Here is an 18,515-nt window from a genome sequence, read left to right on the forward strand (position 1 = left end):
TGTTGGTATCTTAGTTTTGTCTCTTTGTGACCCCATGGACTGTAGCCCACCGGGCTTTGCTGTCCATGGAATTCTCCAGGCGAGAATACTGCAGTGGGTAGCTAGCTGTTCCTTCCAGGGGATCTTTCTGACCCAGGGATCAAACTCAGGTCTCCCACATTGCAAGCGTCTGAGCCAACCAGGGAAGCCCCGATTGACTATAGGTAGGTAGGTTTATTTGGGGGCTCTGTATTCTGTTCCATTGCGGTATCAGTTGTTACTTCTTTTTCATTTCTTCCTTTGTTTTTATTATTTTTGACTTTGGTTACACTGGATCTTTGTCGCCAGGCACTGGCTTTGTCTAGTTGCAGGAGAGCAAAGGCTACTCCAGTTGCGGTTTGTGGCCTCACTGTGGCGACTTTGTTGGGGAGCACAGGCTCTCGGTCCATTGGCTTCAGCAGTTGTGGCACACAGGCATAGTTGCTCTGGCTTATGCTGTCTCCCCTGTCCAAGGATCCAACTCATATCCCCTGCGTTGACAGGTGGATTCTTACCCACTGTACCAGCAGGGAAGGCCTCGTTCTCTTGTTGGGTTTTCTCTTTTTTTTGGTGAGCATGACTATAGAGATTTGTCCATGTTTACCCTTACAAGGGCTTCCCAGGTGGTGCAGTGGTAAAGAAGCTGCCTGCAGTGCGGGAGACCTGGGTTCGATCCCTGGGTTGGGAGGATCCGCTGGAGGAGTGAATGGCAACCCACTCCAGTACTCTTGCCTGGGAAATCCCATGGACAGGGGAGACTGGCAGGCTGCAGTCCATGGGCCCACAGAGTTGGGTGCGACTGAGCACCCTTTCAATAAACCAGCTCTTGGCTTTATTGATTTTTTTCAATTTTTTAAAAATCTTATTTGTCTCCTCTCTGATCTTCATTATTTTTTTCCTTCTGCTGTCTTTAGATTTTGTTCTTTTTCAGATTCTTTTAGGTGATAGCTAAGATTGAGACTTTTCTCATTTTTTCGAGGAAGGCCTGTATCACTATGTACTTCCCTCTAACAACTGCCGTTGCTGTATTCCATAAATTTTGTATGGGTGTGTTTTCATTGTCATTTATCTCAAGGTATTTTTTAGTTTCTTCTTTGATTTCATCTTTGACTCATTGGTTTTCTGACAGCATGTTGTTTTAGTCTCCATGTAACCATTTTTTCCCCTCATTTCTTTTTCTGCAGTTGATTTCTAGTTTCATGTCATTGTGGTCAGAAAAAATACTTGAAGGGCTCTTTGCTTCCTGTACCTGGATATCTGTTTCTTTGCTTAGGTTTGGGAGGTTGTTGGCCATAATTTCTTAGAATACATTTTTTTTAAAACCTTTTCGCTTTCTTTTCATTCTGGAATTCCTATGTATGTGTAGATTGGCACACTTTTATATTTTATTTTTTATATTTTATATTTTATTTTTATATTTTATATCCTACCGGTCTCATTGGTAGGACTGATGTTGAAGCTGAAACTCCAATACTTTGACCACCTGATGCGAAGAGCTGACTCATTGGAAAAGACCCTGATGCTGGGAAAGATTGAGGGCAGGAGGAGAAGGGGATGACAGAGGATGAGATGGTTGGATGGCATCACTGACTCAATGGACATGGGTTTGGTTGGACTCCCAGAGTTGGTGATGGACAGGGAGGCCTGGCGTGCTGCAGTTCATGGGGTCGCTAAGAGTCGGACCCGACTGAGCGACTGAACTGAACTGAACCAGTCTCATAATGCTTTCATTTTTTTCCCTCCAGTCTGGCTTTTTGTCTGCTGTTCTAATTGGGTGATTTCTGTGCAATCTACCAGGTCACTTATTTGTTCTGCAGTCTTCAGTCTGCTCTTCACTGCCTTTTAGTTTAGCTTTCATCTTGGCAAATGAGTTTTCTGATTTTTCTTGGCTCCTCTTTATAGTTTGTAGTTCTTTTTTTTATAGTAATCTGCATTTCTATTCATAGACTTTCCTAATTCCTTCAGTATTTTCATTATCTCCTTTTTGAACTTGGTGTCTGTCAGACTGAAGAGATCTGTTTCATTGTTCTTTCAGGGGAGTACTCTTGATTTTTTAACTGCGAGTGGTCCTGGTTCATTTTACTTGTATTTCTCTTACTCTTGAGTTTAGGAGAAACAGTTATTTACTGTGATTTTGGAGGGATGTGTAGCCTGCATGGATTTAATATTTATTAATATTAATACAATTTATTAATATAATTATTAATATATTAATATATATTTATACTAATATAATTTAATTACAATATTAATATTTTTGATGTGAGGCCTGTGTTTAGTATGAATGCCTGCTGCCTCTCCTCAGTGTGTCTTGGCCTTAATATCCCTTTGGTGAGGAGTCTGGCTGATATGATGCCCAGTCTGTAGTGGATGTTGAGTGGGGCCTCCTCTTTGCTCTGTGGTTGCCACAGCCCTGTTGGGGACAGAGTCTGTTCCCTGGTTATTGGAGTAGAGGCCCCCAGATCCATTTCTGAGTCGCCTGTCTGAGCTGTGGTGTGAGGTAGGCAGAATTGGAGCGCTTCCACCAGGAGAAGAGCCACTGAGTATCCCTCTACCAGAGCTGTCCGCAGGGAGAGTGCTCTGCAGGCTCACGAGGCCCCCCGTACAGACCCACTCTAGTCAGGTCCCAGGAGCGCAGAGTCATGCACCTGGACCGTCGGGGAGTGACGGAGGCAGCCCAGACCTTGTCCCAGCCTAGCCCCCCAGGGACGCACTCAGGAAGCCCACAGCTGCCAAGAGTAGCTCCATCTCAGCCACGGAAGCACCTGTTTTCCACCTGGATGTCGCGCAGTGCTGAGTTTACAAAGCAGGCAGTGTAGGTGTAGAGTCAGACACAACTGGGTGACTGAACCACATCCTGCAGCTTAGTTTACAAGGCTGGCAGTGCGGGTGTCCGTCTGCGTCTGGCACAGCCACAGGGAGAGACCTGAGCTCTGCTTCCTACGTTGGGCAACCCTCTGGCACCTGATCCCGGAGCCTGCCAGGACGGCGGCTGGTGCAGGGAGGAAAGAGGCTGCTCCGGCAGGCCCTCACCCCCCACCTAACAACCGCACTTGGCTTCTCCGGCTGTCTCCGAGCCGATAAGCCCCAGCCCTCTCCCCAGCTCTGTGTTTCAGCACCCGGCCCCAGCCGGGCCCGCAGACGTGCGTCTCGGGCTGGGCAGCGCAGGCAGGTGCACAGAGTGCAGCTCTCTTTCTCTGTCACACACTGGTTGTGACACTCGCCTCTGAAGCTCCCTTTCTGTCCTGGCGACTCACAGGCCCTTCCGAGGGGCGCAGGTTCCCTCCTGCTTTTTCTTTCTCTTTCGTCCCACCCGGGGTTGTGTGGAGGTCTTTTCCTCTCAGGTTGTCTGAGGTCTTCTGCTAGTGTTCAGTAGGTCTTCTGTGAGAGCTGTTGCCTATGTCTGTGTTTTTGATGTATTTGTGGGAAGAGATGATTTCCACATCCTTATACTCCACCGTCTTGATTAGTGCCCTGAGTTACTACTATTAGATGAGGGATGGTCACACAAACAGTGAAAGTGGAAAGCAAAACCTTTGTACCTGAGACATACAGAGAGCAGACGAGAAATGGAGAACTATTTTTCTCTTTGGTCACGCTAGGTTTTCATTGCTGTGCGCGGGCTTCCTCCAGTTGCAGTGAATGTTGGCTAGTCTTTTTGCCGCATTGCAGTGGCTTCTCCTGGGGAACACAGGCTCCAGCGCACGGGCTTCACTTGCTCCACGGCATGTGGAATCTTCCCGGTCCGGGGGTCTAACAGGTGTCCCGTGCACCGGCAGGCGGATTCTTATCCACTGTACCACCAGGGAAGTCCGGAACTAGTTTAAATTTTAGACAATTCTCAAGTTAAATATCTTGGGTTACTATGTGAATTTAATGGATTAGTTGGAGGTTTTGTCTCCCACGAAGGCACCTTCCTTCCCAAGTTGGAGAAAGTTGAAAACGGTACAGTGAAATGTCCTAAACAGCTAAAGCATACGTGGGGGGAGGGCAGGGGCAGCGGCCGCGTGTGTTGGTGTGCACGCCGTCTAGAGCCGCTAGGGGGAGCCAGGACTCAACGCAAAGCAGGCTGGAGACAGCTGGAAGCAAGGGCTAAACTGGGATCACGTCTCAAAAGGCAGCGCCAACCCAGATCCACACTTGGGGTGAAAACCCGTTTTCAGGATCGCATGGAGGACTAAAATATAAATATAAACTGAAGGTTTAATACCTCGAATCACAACTTTTATACTTGGAAAGAATTAGATGGTTCCAGATAAGATTGAGGCCTAGGAGATGGTCTTCCTACTCTGCTACACCGGCCTTTGGGTTTTTTTCTTCATTATTATGGTGGTTTTTTGTCTGCGCTGAGTCTTCGGTGCTGGGGATGGGCTTTCTGTAATCGCAGTGCTCGGGCTTCTGTGCAGCGGCTTCTCTCGTTGCGGAGCACGGGCTCTCGGCGCTTGGGCTTCAGCAGTTGCTGCATGTGGGCCCCGTCGTTGGAGCTCTGTGGCTCTAGACCACGGGAAAGCCAGTAGCTGTGGCACGTGGGTTTAGTTGTTCTGAGACATGTGGGATCTTCCCGGACCAGGGGTCGAACCCATGTCCCCTGCACTGGCAGGCAGATTCTTCACCACTGGACCACCAGGAAAGTCCTTCCCTTGGCTTTTAAATTTTATCTTTGTTTTCAAGTTTTACCATGTACATGTAGATTGAGTACATTCTTTTAAACGTAGCATAGTATTTCTGAGTTACGGACTGTACCACAATTTATCTGTTCCCCCTCTGGCGATGATTAGGTTATTTGTAATTTGTTACTTTTACAAACTCTAGTAACATTCTCATACAGGCCTCCTTGTGTGTTTGTGTTAAAATCATCTAGTTAGATACCTGTAAGTGCAGTTGCTAGAGTACAGGGTGGGGCTGCATTTTTAGTTTTACTAGGTAGGGACGGATTATTCCTCAGAGACTGCCCATTTGTGTTCTCACTAGCGGTGTGTGGGAGCCCCATGTTTCCTCAACCTTACCAACACTGTCGTCAAGACACAGTAACTTTTGCCAAGCTGATTGCTTTGACCTGCATTTTCCTGATTATCAGTGAGCTTCAATGTTTTTTTTCATACCTATCTTAGCCATTTCTCATGTATACCTATCTTGCATTTAAGATTAAGAATTTTACACAGAATACTGTTCTCTGAAGTGCATTTTAATATTGTATAAAAAAATCCAACTTCTTATACAAGTACATATGTTCTATGATTTTATGCATACATCCATATACATATATCAAGGTAAAGTCTGATAAAAAAAATAGCTTTCCCATGGCCAGTGTTTTACGGGAGTTAAGTCTGTAAAACTGTGCAGATTTTATTTTGTTGTCAAATGACACTGTAACACTAAGGCAGAACAAGACCAAAGCAAATGGTGTCCACAGTATGTTACAGAGTATCTTGCATAGCTTATTTGTTCTCACTTGATAAAACTCATTTTAGGATTCTGACAGGTGTTATTTTTTCCTCAATGAATTCATACAAGTTAGTGTGTACTTTTTGCCTTTGTTCTATAGCAAACCAGCTTTCTCAACTCTTGTTATGTTTTACTTTACAACCTTACAGAATCAGTGACAGCCTGAGCTTTGAGGGCTCTGAACTGTTTTCACTGTAATCCTTGATACAATGACGTACAAATACGTAGAGCATTTTGAATCTTCATCTGTATCGCAGGCGATTTTCCAGGGCTTCCATTCTCTGTGTCATTTCTTCTAGTAAATCTCAAATTAAGGAAGAGGAATCTGAATGGCGTATTTACATTCAAATGCAACTTGATTAATCTACAAACGAATTTGTGTCCTGCAAAATACAGGGCTTTTGTTTTTTCCATTTCTGTAATTCTGACAAGTTTATAGTAACCCATTAGTACATACGATTAAGACTATAGATCTGTGTTGGGTTAAATACTTTTTTTTTTTAAACATTAAATCCAGATAGCTCAGTTCACATTTTTCTTTTTAAAAATTTGAATTCTACTCACTCCCCTGTTGCTTATAAATTAATTTACCATAGCACACCTCTGGGAGCTGAACTGATAATGCTGGGAATGAGGAGAGGAGAAAAAAAAAAGGATTAGGTCTTGGAAAGTAAGATACGACATCAGAAGAGAAGAAAGTGGGGAGTTTTCACCCATGAGGCCGGATGAGACCGTAGGGTAGCAGCCTTGAGGACGTCTGACACATACAACTTCCTTAGTACCTTGTGCAGTAAACCCTCAGAGGCGGGCCAGGAGAAGGCAGAGCAGAGGCACATTAGGGCATCCTGGAGTGGTAAAGAATCCTCCTGCCCATGCAGGAGACAGGAGTTCGATCCCCGAGTTGGGAAGGTGCCCTGGAGAAGGAAATGGCAAGCCACTCCAGTATTCTTGCCTGGGAAATCCCATGGATGGAGGAGCCTAGCAGGCTACAGTCCATGGGGTCGCAAGGAGTTGGACACAACTGAGCAACTAAACAGTAAGAGCAGCATTAGAATAAACATTTGCCTTCCTTCCTGAAGCTGCTTAGTACCCTCCACCTGCCCCCTGCATGGCAGCATGAGAGCCTGGATTCATCGTCTAGATTAACCACGGGCAGATTATTTTACTTTCCTTTAGGAAGCATATTTCCAGTTTTCAGGAAGAAAATGGCTATAAGCTGATTTTTGTAAACCCACTGACACAGAAATAGTTCAGAATTAAACCATTTCCCTTTAGTTGATATGTGCTGAGCTAGATATCGGGCAGTTTTAGTAAGCTTACTACAGTTTTAAGTTCAGAACAGTTGGCGGAGTGTTCAGTGCATAAAAGCACTGAATCTCATTTCTCCACCATCCCAAAGCATGCCTTTTATTTGTAACTCTATTTTAATGAATCACTGGATCCTGCTGTTCCCTCGGTAGAATGTTTCATCTTTGCTGATATAAAATCTGTCTGCTGCCAAATAGAAAAATCCCAACCCCAGTCCTCTACAAACTACACACTGACCAAATGTGGCGGCAGGGTGGCTTGGGACGAAAGGAGAGGTTTGGAGTTTAGGTAGAATTTGAAACCTCTTCATTCGACAGCATTCTTTGCCTACCCGTACTGTATCTCTGATGCACTTCAGATCTGTATCTGTATCTTTGCCTACATGTACTGTATCTGTGATGCACTTCAGTTTTATCTTTCATTTCCTCCCAGCAAAGAGGGAATTAAGGAAACATGTTTTTTCTTTACTTTGCATACTGACTGGCTAACTGGCCTTACTGCTCAACCTCCTAGAACCAACCACAGAGAGCTTGACCCGTGTCAGCAGTTTGGCTTGCCCTCGGTTCTCAAGCACCTGTCAGACTGCTTAAGAAATAGCTTTACCTGGGGTTCACTATTCTTGACTTTATAGGTGACTTCATTTGAAATATACCCATATATAGAAGTGTTTGAGGTTGTGATAGTATTCTTTGCATTCCATACAGAGGCATAACATTAGAAAAGGATATAGCGCTGCGTTAATTTTCTTACTTCTTCATTTGCAAGGTTCTGGAACATTATAAGGTTTTCACATTTGCATTGATCCTGTTTTTCTTCCAAAGGACTTCCTAAGAAAGCAGATGGAAAGTGTTCACCTCTATAACCCACCAGACTTCCCAGACACAACTGTGATAGGACTGAATCAGCACATGGAGGAAACCATAATGAAAGCAATGTTCAACTTCTTCCATGTGGCAAGAGCCAGTAGATATCAGAGCTGTATATGCATCCACTGCTGCAGTGGCCTTTATTGTGGATTGCGGGAAGGCTGCTGCAGTTTCTTCTTGTTTATTTTTTTAGTTCTCCTTTTTCTTAAGTTCTTCTCTTCCCCACCCCACCTACCGCCTACTTGCTCCTTTCCTGTCCTCCCTGACGCTGAGTTTGTTGGCAAGTTGATAGCAAGCTACCTTATAGTAATATTTTACTTGGAATTACCTGAGGATTTTGTTGAATGGAAAACTTTTTGTGTAGACCGTGCAAGATTATCTTCTTCAAACAGATATCTGTGTTGCACTGCAAAATTAGAACAGGAAAGTAGGTCTCGGATATTTATGGTGACTGGCTCAGATTCTGTAAAGAGAAAGAAAACTGAAGTCAAACCTGTTTAACATGGTTGTGGTTATAAAACAGCCATCAGCTGTCAGAGTAGGTCACTTGTTATTCCTAGAATGAGGTACATAGCTTTTCTTTAGGGCATAACGATGGCAGAAAGACCATCAGCAGAGAGGCTTTTAGCAACTATGGCTAAAAAAGGGTAGAGTAAATGTTTCCTATGTGATGGAAGGGGAAAAGCCATAGTTAATGTAATTCAGATCTTTCTTACTTACACTTCATTTGTCTGAGGGGAAACCAGGGTGGAAGCAGCCACCGAAGATTCTAAAAATGTTGCTTTTAAAAAACATACCTGTTGGCTGGTGGACCCTGTTTGGCAGTTCCCCTGCTGGGGAGTCCTGTCTTCCATCAGAGTCTTCCAGAGCTGAGAGGTAAAAGGCAACCAGAAGAGTGATAGTTGTCCACATGGGTGCATATGTTCTTAGGAAACTGGTCCCAGACCTACTGTTTACCTGCCTGCCCCTACCCAGGATGTTCTGGTCTGATTCGGTAACACCACCAATTCAGAAAAGCAGTCGGTTACCTCAATAACCCAAGACCTTGCAGAGGCATTCTCTCCTGTAAGAGAAGCCTGGACCCTTTAAATGCATCTTCTTACTTAAGAATGTCCCCCTAAATATTATGTCTAGAAAGTAGGGTGGGAAAAAAGTTTGTCCAGTTACTAAGTTGCATTGGCAGCAGCTCCACTTAAATAAAAGAGCTTGGAGGCTAAACATCAAGTTGCATTAGAAATCCGAGAGGCCTTCCCTTCCTGGCCCCCTTCATCCCAGTGCTCTTTGCTGGGGAGGAATAAGACACATCACTTTGACCGGGATTTTACTGGCCACTGAATCTGGAATGGGAATAAAAGGAAAAATGGGCAGAACTGCTTTTCCGGTCTCCCTGCATTATACACGGAGTCAGACAAACCTGGGAGAACTGCTCTCTATAAGCACACCGGCACCATAGTGAACCGGAGGAAAGCACAAGGGGCTCCTATATATAAGAACATCTAAGTTCCAAAGGGCAGCCTAATGTTCTGTAAACTGAAGCAGTCCATGCAAGAGGCATTCTTTACATTTTTATCAGTGGGCTTGGAAGGACTTCCATCCCTTCCACTCTAATTACAGGTGTATCCCGAAATTGTGCATCAGCTTTCCTGATTTACATAACTGTTGGTTGTAGTTACATGATCATCTCCGTAGGGTTTTTGTGAGGATTAAGTATGCCATGTGTTAAAACACTGACTACACTGTTCAACACAGAGCAAATGCTCAAGCAATTTATTAGCATTATTATTAACTATTAATAATAGCTAATAAGTATAGTATCTTGAGAGTCCCTTGGACAGCAAGGAGATCAAACCAGTCAACCCTAAAGGAAATAATCCTGAATATTCATTGGAAGGACTGATGCTGAAGCTGAAGCTCCAATACTTTGGCCACCTGCTGCAAAGAGTCGATTCATTGGGAAAGACCCTAATGCTGGGAAAGATGAAGGCGGGAGGAGAAGGGGATGACAGAGCGTCAGATGGTTGGATGGCATCACCAGCTCAATGGACATGAATTTGAGCAAACTCCAGGAGATGGTGAAGGACAAGGAAGCCTGGCGTGCTGCCGTCCATGGGGCCGCAAAGAGTCGGACACGACTGAGTGACTAATACTTTCATTTTCAATGTGGGCTATTACTGTCTTCTCTCTCCCCTATTCTACATTTTGTGCTTACTGTTTCCAGACAGCACTGGGCCCTGCCCACAAGGGAGGCACTTTTCTGAGCGCTTTGAAGGAACGGATTGAGAATTTCTCATTTAAGGGTTCGCGCTGCTGTTTGCTAAGCTCTCTGCTAGACGTAACCTGCAGTACCTTCGCAGATGCCTTTCTGCAGTTTATCGCTTATCTCTCCCATTGTGCTGAAGTCTTCCGCATAGAAGAGATGCTTTTCTGTGGGCTCAGAGGCGATCTCTTGCAGCTCTTCCTCAATGGCTTTCCCTACCCCCACAGCATACATAGTTATACCTAAGGTACAAAGCAAATGAAGAACAGGGTAGTTACACAGACAGAAAACAAACGTAGGGTTACCAGAGGGGAAGGGATAACCTAGACGCTTGGGTATATAACAGAGATACACTACTATACATCTTGTATAATGGGGAAGAATCTGAAGATACTGAACATAGTTCCTTGTGCTATACAGTAGGACCTTATTGTCTACTTTATATATACATATATATATATATATATAAAATATGTATGTATTATCTGAATCACTTTGCTGTACACCTGAAACTAATACATGTTGTAAGCCAACTTAAAAAACAAACAAACACAGTAGTGAGAGTTGTGTTCCCAGCATCTGGAAGTTGTATGTTCTGCCCTCAGAGCCAGCTGGATATTAATAACTGGTGTGATGTGAGGCATCCATGTCAGCCTCCCTTGCTTTTTCCACCATTTTTATTTTGGCGTTGTGAGCAAAAGACAGTGATCCCAGAGAGGAAGAGGGGGCACTGAGGAGAGGCTGGGGAACCTGACCACCGACCTGCTCAGCTCCGGACAAGGTCATTCGCAAATCTTCAACTTTCCCCTGAATTAGTCTTGTGGATAAAGTCAAAAAGAACACTATCTCATGGCTTACTAAATAAGAATCTCCTCTGGGAGAATTCTTAAGAAACAGGTCAGTTTATGACCTTGTAACCTAGTTTCTACTTGTCAAAGGTACAGATAGTAAGTGACCTGCAGCCAAATGAACCTTTTCTGCCTACCCCTCTTGGGAGGATAAAGCCTTGTAAGAAGATGCTAAGCTGAAAAGGAGAATCTGCAGACCACTGGAAATCTAAGTGAAAAAAAAATAACAAACACAAGTATCAACTTTAGATTTCAACAGGCATGTGAGAGTGTTCCAAAAGCTTTTATAAACAAAATTAATCATTAGATTCTCTTCTCCAATATCCTCTTCATTTGAAAATTAAACATTAATAAGAACTTAAGTTCTGCTTGATTTTCAACATTTCTCAGCAGATATCGTACTCTGGCTAATTCATTAAACTAGATTTTTTTAAAAAAAATAGACAATAAAATGGCCCTTTAAGTCAAAGGGCAAGAATTGTGCCTCATTCTAAAGTCTATGTAAGGTCAACAGCCAAGTTCAGCATATTTGTTTGAGAGCCCAGTGACTTTACACACAGTCTCCTAAAAAGGATAACTACTATTTTAAGATTGTGTTCATTATACATAGGAGTAATTAAATTAATCAGAGGAAGTCACTTTAGATAAGTCTTGTTGATTTAAGAACCAAGCATATATCTGTTTCTCCCACCACCCGCCTTTGGAGGATTTGTGGAAATTTGAGTGGGGGAGAGAGTAAGGTAGGTTGGCTTCCATAAGACAGATAAAAGGACTAACCACTGTCTTTGGAGACAAGGTGTTGCCCCAGTACATTCTAAGAATGCAGGCTAGAGGGGTTGGTGGGTTTGACATGAGCTCAGCTAAGCTAGTCCAGAAGCAAGGAAACCAGGTGTGAGCAGCCAGTTTTACAATCTACCCGGCTGATTCAGGCAGGACACTTTTGGGGGCTCCTGTGCTTTGGGGGCTCAGAAAAGAAGAATAAAGAGTGAATAAGCAGTATCAGTAAAATGGCCCCTTCACAAAGGCGGTGACTGAAGGTTGAGGTGAACCAGCCTTCCTGTGAGGATGAACGGAGCTCACCAGCGGCACTTCAGCACTTTGATCCTTTGTTCCTTCACTCAGCAAGGATTAGTCACACAGGTAGTATGTTCCAGGCCTGACCGAGGCACTGACTCCATAAAGTTGGTGCACAATTTCCCCCTCATAGGAACTGCTGAAGCAATGTACTCTCGACAAGTTCTTAAAGAAAGCAGCGTTCAAGCAAACTGCTTCACGACCCTCAGGTCTTCCCGTCTTCCCAAGGAATCCAGACACTTTCCCTCAGGCTCTCTACCCACCATCCTAGCTTCGGGGTTTCCTTTTGCCAAGAGCCATATTCCTCTGCCACATTTGACATCTATAGTCACACCTCAAAAGCAGCATAGTCAAACATCTAAAGCAACCTCAAGTCCCCCCGGCATTATACGTGGAGTCAGACAAACCTCAAAGAGGCTAAGCTTTACTGAGCAACAGAGTTTAGAGTCATGATCTCATCCGACATTTTGATTTTCTCAAAAGCTCACTTTTGCCTCCTGCAAACACAAGACTACTTGCTGTCTTAAAGGCTACTGCACTCCCAGTATGTTCACTGGTAGTGTTGCTTTAAAAAAAAAAAAGGTATATTACTCCAATAAAAAATTTAAAAATTAAAAAAATGTTGGTAAGAGCTCCTCCTACTAGGAATCTATTTTTAACCAGTTCTTCAGGTGATTCTAAAACAACCAGACCAGTGTCTGGGAAGCATTGTTTATTTTTTGGTTAAACAGCACATGTAGGGTTGATTCTCTGCTCTGGAGGTCACAGCCTGGCTGGTAAATTGTCACAGGAGATGATTACTCAGGTGTGACCTGTGTGCAGACCCCCTTACAGTCCACAAGACTTTGGCATCCCTGTGGGGTCCCTTTAAGGCCACTAGGTGGCAGTTTAGTAAAGGTGTGTAACCGCAAGCCATTCTGTCCCCTCAAGGAATCTCACTCCCATGCTCCCCCACCCCAATGTGACCACCGAGCGAGTTTAAGAAACCTGAACCCTGAGTGGGGCAAAACACATCCCATCCCATATTACCACTGGTCTGGGCTTTACTGGCCCACTCGGAGACGTCGTCCTGAGCCCGTCCGTCCGTGAAGACGATGGCCGCTCTGGGCACCCGTGCGGAGAGAGGCCGGGCCCCTTCTACTTGGGTAAAACTTCTCTCAAACATATGTTTCAGGGCCAGCCCGGTCATAGAGCCCTTGCCCATGTATTTCATGTGGGCCACGGCTTTTTTCATGTCTTTGGCCGAGCTGAAGTTTCTCAGGGTAAACTCTGTGCGGACCAGCGTGGAATACTGGAGCAGCCCTACTCGAGCAGCTTTGGGAGAAATCGCCAAGGAATCTATAATTCCAGTGACAAACTGCTTCACAATCTCAAAATTATCTTCTCCAAGGCTCTTGGACCCATCGATCACAAAAACCAAGTCAACTGGGCCTTCAGTGCATCCTACGGGAATAAAAGGAAAGTTGTAATGGTTAAATGATTAAAAAAAAATTATGCACAAGAAGAGAAGGAAATTACACTTCCACTGGAGGCACAACTATTTTGGAGAGCTACTTTTATTCTTTAGATAGTAACACAAGATAGACACAAAGTGTTGGAAGAGTCACAAACAACCATAATGTTCACAACTGCCTTTACGTGTGGCAATTTTAAACAATTGTCAAATTGTTAAAAATAGCATTTTCCACAAGCAAAAACACATGGCAGATACACAAATTGGAAACCAGACCCACACTGTACCCCGGATCACCAGCAGTCAGGACTGTGTGTAGAGTACCTTTAGGGCCTGATAGCACCCCCAAAAGATTCCAAAAACTTTACTCCAGGAGAGTGACATCACCCCAGGGCTGGCATCTGACACACACCAGACTTGGAGATTCTTCCAGTTCAGCTCAGTCACCTCGATCTTCTAGGGAGCTTTCCTCATAGCCCAGCTTGTGTTTGTTACTCTCTGTGTAGCCCTCACACTACTAATCTGGTCAACAAAAATTGTTTATTGAGCTCCTGCTTTGTGTAAGGCAGTCAGTGCGGCAGGACCACAAGTGACCAAGGCAGAGTCCCACACCGTGTTGTCCATAGTGCAGCATGCAGCGTGCCACACTGCACAACAGCCGGCTAGCTGAGTGTCAGCTTCCTCCTCTAGTGCACCAGTTCCTGCTCAGCAGGAGCCATTTCTCATTAATTTCTGTACTTCCAGTACCTGGTACACAATAGTTGTTCCAAAAATGCTTGTTGACAAAATACACGAAGGAGGTGGTATCCATTCGGCAGTACAACCGCTAAGTACCCTCTTCACCATTTTTTTTTTTTTTTGGCCCCGTTGCACAGCCTGTGGGATCCTACCTACCCGACCAGTGACCGAACCCAGGCCCTTGGCAGTGACAGCTGAAGTCCCAACCCCTGGACCGCCAGGGCCCCATCATTGACCTTTTGAAGTTTTAAAATGAACTGTCAGTGTGAATTCCTTACCTACATGGACGTTTTCCAGGCACTTCAGATGGCTGACAGTAAAAGCTTTATGCAAATATGTTAGCAAGCTGGGTATAGAGAGATTTTTTTGCTATTTAGGGCTGCGTAAGAAAAATTTACAGACCCCAGATGGATGATCTCATATCAAGCAGTCCACAGTATGCAATATAACATTCTCTTTTACATATCAAGGCAGTTGTCTAATACTTGAAAGTGAAGCACAGCAATATTAGGAAGTAAAGACACACACATGCAAAAATATTTCTATTCTTGGCTCGACTAACATGCTAAAATAATTGTGTATGTGTGTTGGAAGAGTTGGGTTCCCGTCTTTCCCCTTTTAAGCGCTTGTCCTCATTACTCAACCTATTGACTTCTTGTTAGTGAAAGAGGAAATGGCCAATTCAGAACTTCATTTTCATTCATAGCCTGAATCTCAGGCAGCGTGTACCTGGCTCTCTAGCAGATTTCATAAATAGTGGAATAATTTTTCAGCAGCGAATCTATTTTCTCTTTTCCCTCATATATTATTTTCTTAGAGAATAAAACGAACACCTGCAGCCTCCCTGCAGGGAGCGGAGCAGACGACTTCAGCAGGAGACAAGAATCCTAGATGGAGCGGAACAGCACCAGGGCAGGAGGTGCCGTTTTCTCACTTTGACAGCCCGGCTTGCTGGCTACCTATCTGCAGGAAGGTCACTCAGCTTTCCTTGAATGTTTTCTTTTGGTAGTTGAGTCAGTGAGACTGGAGCAGAGCTGTGATTTGCTTTCTGAGCTTAACTTTCAGAGCTTCAGAAGTTCGGGTTTGAACAAGCCCTTTAAAGGTCACTGGTCCAGCCCCCTTTAAAGGTCACTGGTCCAGCCCCGCTGTTGCTCATATCTTTACTGCAACTCTATTGCCATTCACTCAGCCTGGGCCTGAACAGCTCTTCTGATACGGAACTCACCGCCTTACCACGGAAGCCCCGTCTGCTCACAGCTCTGCGGTGAGGATGACAGTAGCTATCATTTCTCAGGCACTGAGATGGTGCCAGCACTGGGCTAAACACCTGTAAACACACAATGCCATGTATTTCTCACGACGATTCTATAAGGTGTTATCCTAATATCATAGGAAGAAATTGAGACTCAAGAGCAGTTAAATAATTTCTCCAAGGTCACACTAATGTAGGAATAGTGGGTTCAAATTCATGAAAATCCGTAAGATCAAAGCTCATGATCTTAACTAATTAATCACACAGTTTCTCTGAGACAAAGTGTCTTTGTCCCTGTACTGAGCTGTGGCTTTTCTCCAATGTCCTTTCTTTCCCCAGGGTTTGGGGGATGCCCTATAAATAATGGATGAGGTGACTGTCACTTTGGTATTTGAAAGGTACCTCAAGTCTTTCTTTTTCTACATAGATCCCCAGTTTCTTCCTTTATTTTTCACTTGACATCATACTGAACTTCTTCACCATGATGCTTTCTAGATTTTGTCTCTATCCTTTATCTTTCTTTTTTTTTTCTAAAAAATATTACATGCACATGGAACAAAGTTCAAACACTACGAAGGTTATCTATATCTAAATCTCTCTATCTACGTCCTCCTCTATAGCGATACCTATCTTGAGAGAGAGAGTATGTTAGAGGGAGCCTTTTGCAAAATACATCAAAGGTAGCACTATAAAAACCACTCGATACCATGCTTTTTTCATTTAAAATATCTTGAGGATATATTTAGAGCTGCTTCATTCCCTTTTTTCATATTTATTTATTTATTCTTGGCTGTACCGGGTCTTTGTTGTGGCTAGTTGGAGCTATTCTTTGCTGCAGTGCTTCGGGCTTCTCGTCTCAGTGGCTTCTCTTATTGCTGAGCACAGCCTCTAGGTGCCTGGGCTTCAGTAGTTGCAGCAAGTGGGCTCAGTAGTTGCAATGCAGGGCTTGGTTGCCCCGCAGCATGTAGAGTCCTACTGGACCAGGGATCAAACCCGTGAACCCTGCATTGGCAGGTGGATTCTTACCCGTCGGACCTCCAGGGAAGTTTTGCTTCGTTCCTTTTACCAGCCGTATAGTATTCTAATATATAGATGCACCATGATTTATTTAATCAGCATCTTATGAATAGGCACTTATTTCCCATTTTTCTCTGCAAATAACACTGTACAAAATATTCCCTCATATGTGGACACATGTACTTCTCTGCAGCATAAACTCTTAGAACTGCAACTGTCTTCCTTTATTTATTTTCCTGTGAGTTTGTTTTTATTTTTATTGGGCTCTAGGGGATAGTTGGGAAATAACTCTGCAAGTTATGCCTCACTAGGGAAATAACTCTGCAAGTTACGCCCCACTAGGGAAATGTCCATTCTGTTTTTCCTGGGATAGTTTTCAGAGTGTTTTCTTTCTCTTGGAGCCACTGCTCTTGCTGGTAGCAGCGTCTTCAGGTCCGCTGCAGAGTGGCTTCCCCTTGGAAAAGAATTTTTCCTCTTTTTTCTCGGGGACCCTCTTGTTTCCTGACTCTTTCAGGTCACCAACTGGTTCCTCTTTGGGGAAAGATTTCTTCCTCTTGGAAAGACTTCCACTGCTGGCTGTCTCTTCAAGATCACTACTAACCAGCTCCTTCTTGGAAAAAGGTTTCTTTTTCTTGGGTTTGCAGAAGGAGACAGACGGGTCTTCCATCCCATCCTCCTGAGGAGCCTTCTGGGGCTTTGGATTCTCTTTGGGTCTTTCACTTGTCTCCTCACACTGCTTTTTTCTGGCGATGCCAGGGCAATGGCAGCCAGTCTTTTCCTTCCTCAAGCGTTTCTTCTCCTGTTTCTCCAGCTTTCTAGGAATCTCATCAGCTGCTTCCTCTGCCTGAACCACTGTCTCCTCCACGACATCCAGATTCTTTTGTGGAATCTCTCCCGTCTCAGAGAAGGACAGCCACTCCCCAACTTGTTCTCGAAGCTCCTCCCCAAATACACTGGGGCCAGGGGTTACCTCAGAGAAGCAACCAGTTCCTGAGGCAGTCCCACATTTGTTTGCCAGGTACCGGGAGATGCAGCCTTTGTTTTTTTGGCAGCTGCTTGGCCAATGAAGCTAGAGTGGAAAATGAGGCCATACTTTGGGGTGTTACTCCCTGCCTTCAGAGCTCTGGAAACGTGGTCCCTTTGCTGGGCCAGGGAATCACTCAGACACCAGGACTGGGCAGGAACTGCCTTTAAAATATTTGCCAAACTGCCCTCCTAAAAGTTGTACCAATTCAGACACCTAGTGATAAATTTACAATTGCCTATTACAACATATGTTTGCCAATGTAAGGAATCATCAAACTTACTGAACTCTGATAACCAAAAGGTAGAAAATGTATTGTAGCTTTAATCTCTCATTATACATTTTCCTTTTTCTTTTATGTCATGTTCAGAAAATTCTCTACTCTGAGATTATAAAATAACTCTCTCAAGGCTTTTTCTGCCACTTTAGAGATATTATTTTTTAAGTTTAAAAGCACAAGTCTTACCTCCCTCATTCCTGATATTCTTATTCAGCTAGGATCACTCTAGCCTCTTAGCTGATAGTGAACTTTCTGTCAACTGAAACCAAAAGTGTTTTCACAGGTGCAGTTAAGCTCTCTTCCCCATTCAGTATCTATGCATACACATTTATATCTATGGTAGAAGCAGAGGTGAGGGATTTACTTCCTGCACATACTCCAAAAAGCAATTGCTCCCAAACCAAATTAAAGCAAGAAAAACCCAGTTCAGATCACTTACTTTTGCACCGTCTTCCATCCTCAGCTAGAATAAATCCCTTTGAGCATTTGCAGATGTAGGAATTGCCACGGTTAACACAAATGTGTTCACAGCCATGGTGGGTCGATTTGCAAACATCCTTCCCTGAGGGTAACATAGGAAGTGAAGCAACCCCATCAGTGTAGAAACGAGCTGGATTGAACAGTCATGTCAGGACAGATCATGGAAATAAACCATTAAAACCTCCATTTAAACCTCCTCTATAACATCCCCCCTTTCAGTCTAATACTCAGGAGAGGGCATGGTAAAGGAAATCTCCTCTTCGAAAGCTCGAGTTTCCATGAAACTGAATGGTAAGCTGGGTGATCAGGTGTCCTGGATTTAATAATTTTTAAAATTGTTCAATGTACTTTGAGGTTTGATTTGCCCACTCTACCGATTTTTCCCCATAGACATCCCAGTTTCAATTGTCTAATGTACAGTTCTCATGTGTGAGGCACTTCAGACTCTTCAAAGT

The 18,515-nt window shown here is 44.0% G+C and overlaps 1 protein-coding gene across 3 annotated transcripts in view; it reads right to left on the reverse strand.

Annotated features, from left to right (window-relative positions):
• Positions 1–5,187: 5,187 nt before the first annotated feature.
• Positions 5,188–18,515, reverse strand: part of MATN2 (matrilin 2) — a 166,610-nt gene continuing 153,282 nt past the window's right edge. For 2 of the 3 annotated variants that reach the window (XM_069600544.1, XM_069600542.1), the window contains 7 exons: positions 18,020–18,142; positions 12,846–13,259; positions 9,984–10,136; positions 8,435–8,506; positions 7,966–8,100; positions 7,500–7,598; positions 5,188–5,761 (listed from right to left, as the gene is read on the reverse strand). In XM_069600544.1, coding sequence (XP_069456645.1) covers positions 5,706–5,761; positions 7,500–7,598; positions 7,966–8,100; positions 8,435–8,506; positions 9,984–10,136; positions 12,846–13,259; positions 18,020–18,142 — 1,052 coding nt within the window. In that variant the 3' untranslated portion in view covers positions 5,188–5,705. The remainder of the gene's footprint in view (positions 5,762–7,499; positions 7,599–7,965; positions 8,101–8,434; positions 8,507–9,983; positions 10,137–12,845; positions 13,260–18,019; positions 18,143–18,515) is intronic. The other variant, XM_069600543.1, reaches the window with a different exon arrangement.

The sequence above is a fragment of the Ovis canadensis genome, chromosome 9, assembly GCF_042477335.2.
Source record: "Ovis canadensis isolate MfBH-ARS-UI-01 breed Bighorn chromosome 9, ARS-UI_OviCan_v2, whole genome shotgun sequence".
Lineage (NCBI taxonomy): Eukaryota > Metazoa > Chordata > Mammalia > Artiodactyla > Bovidae > Ovis > Ovis canadensis.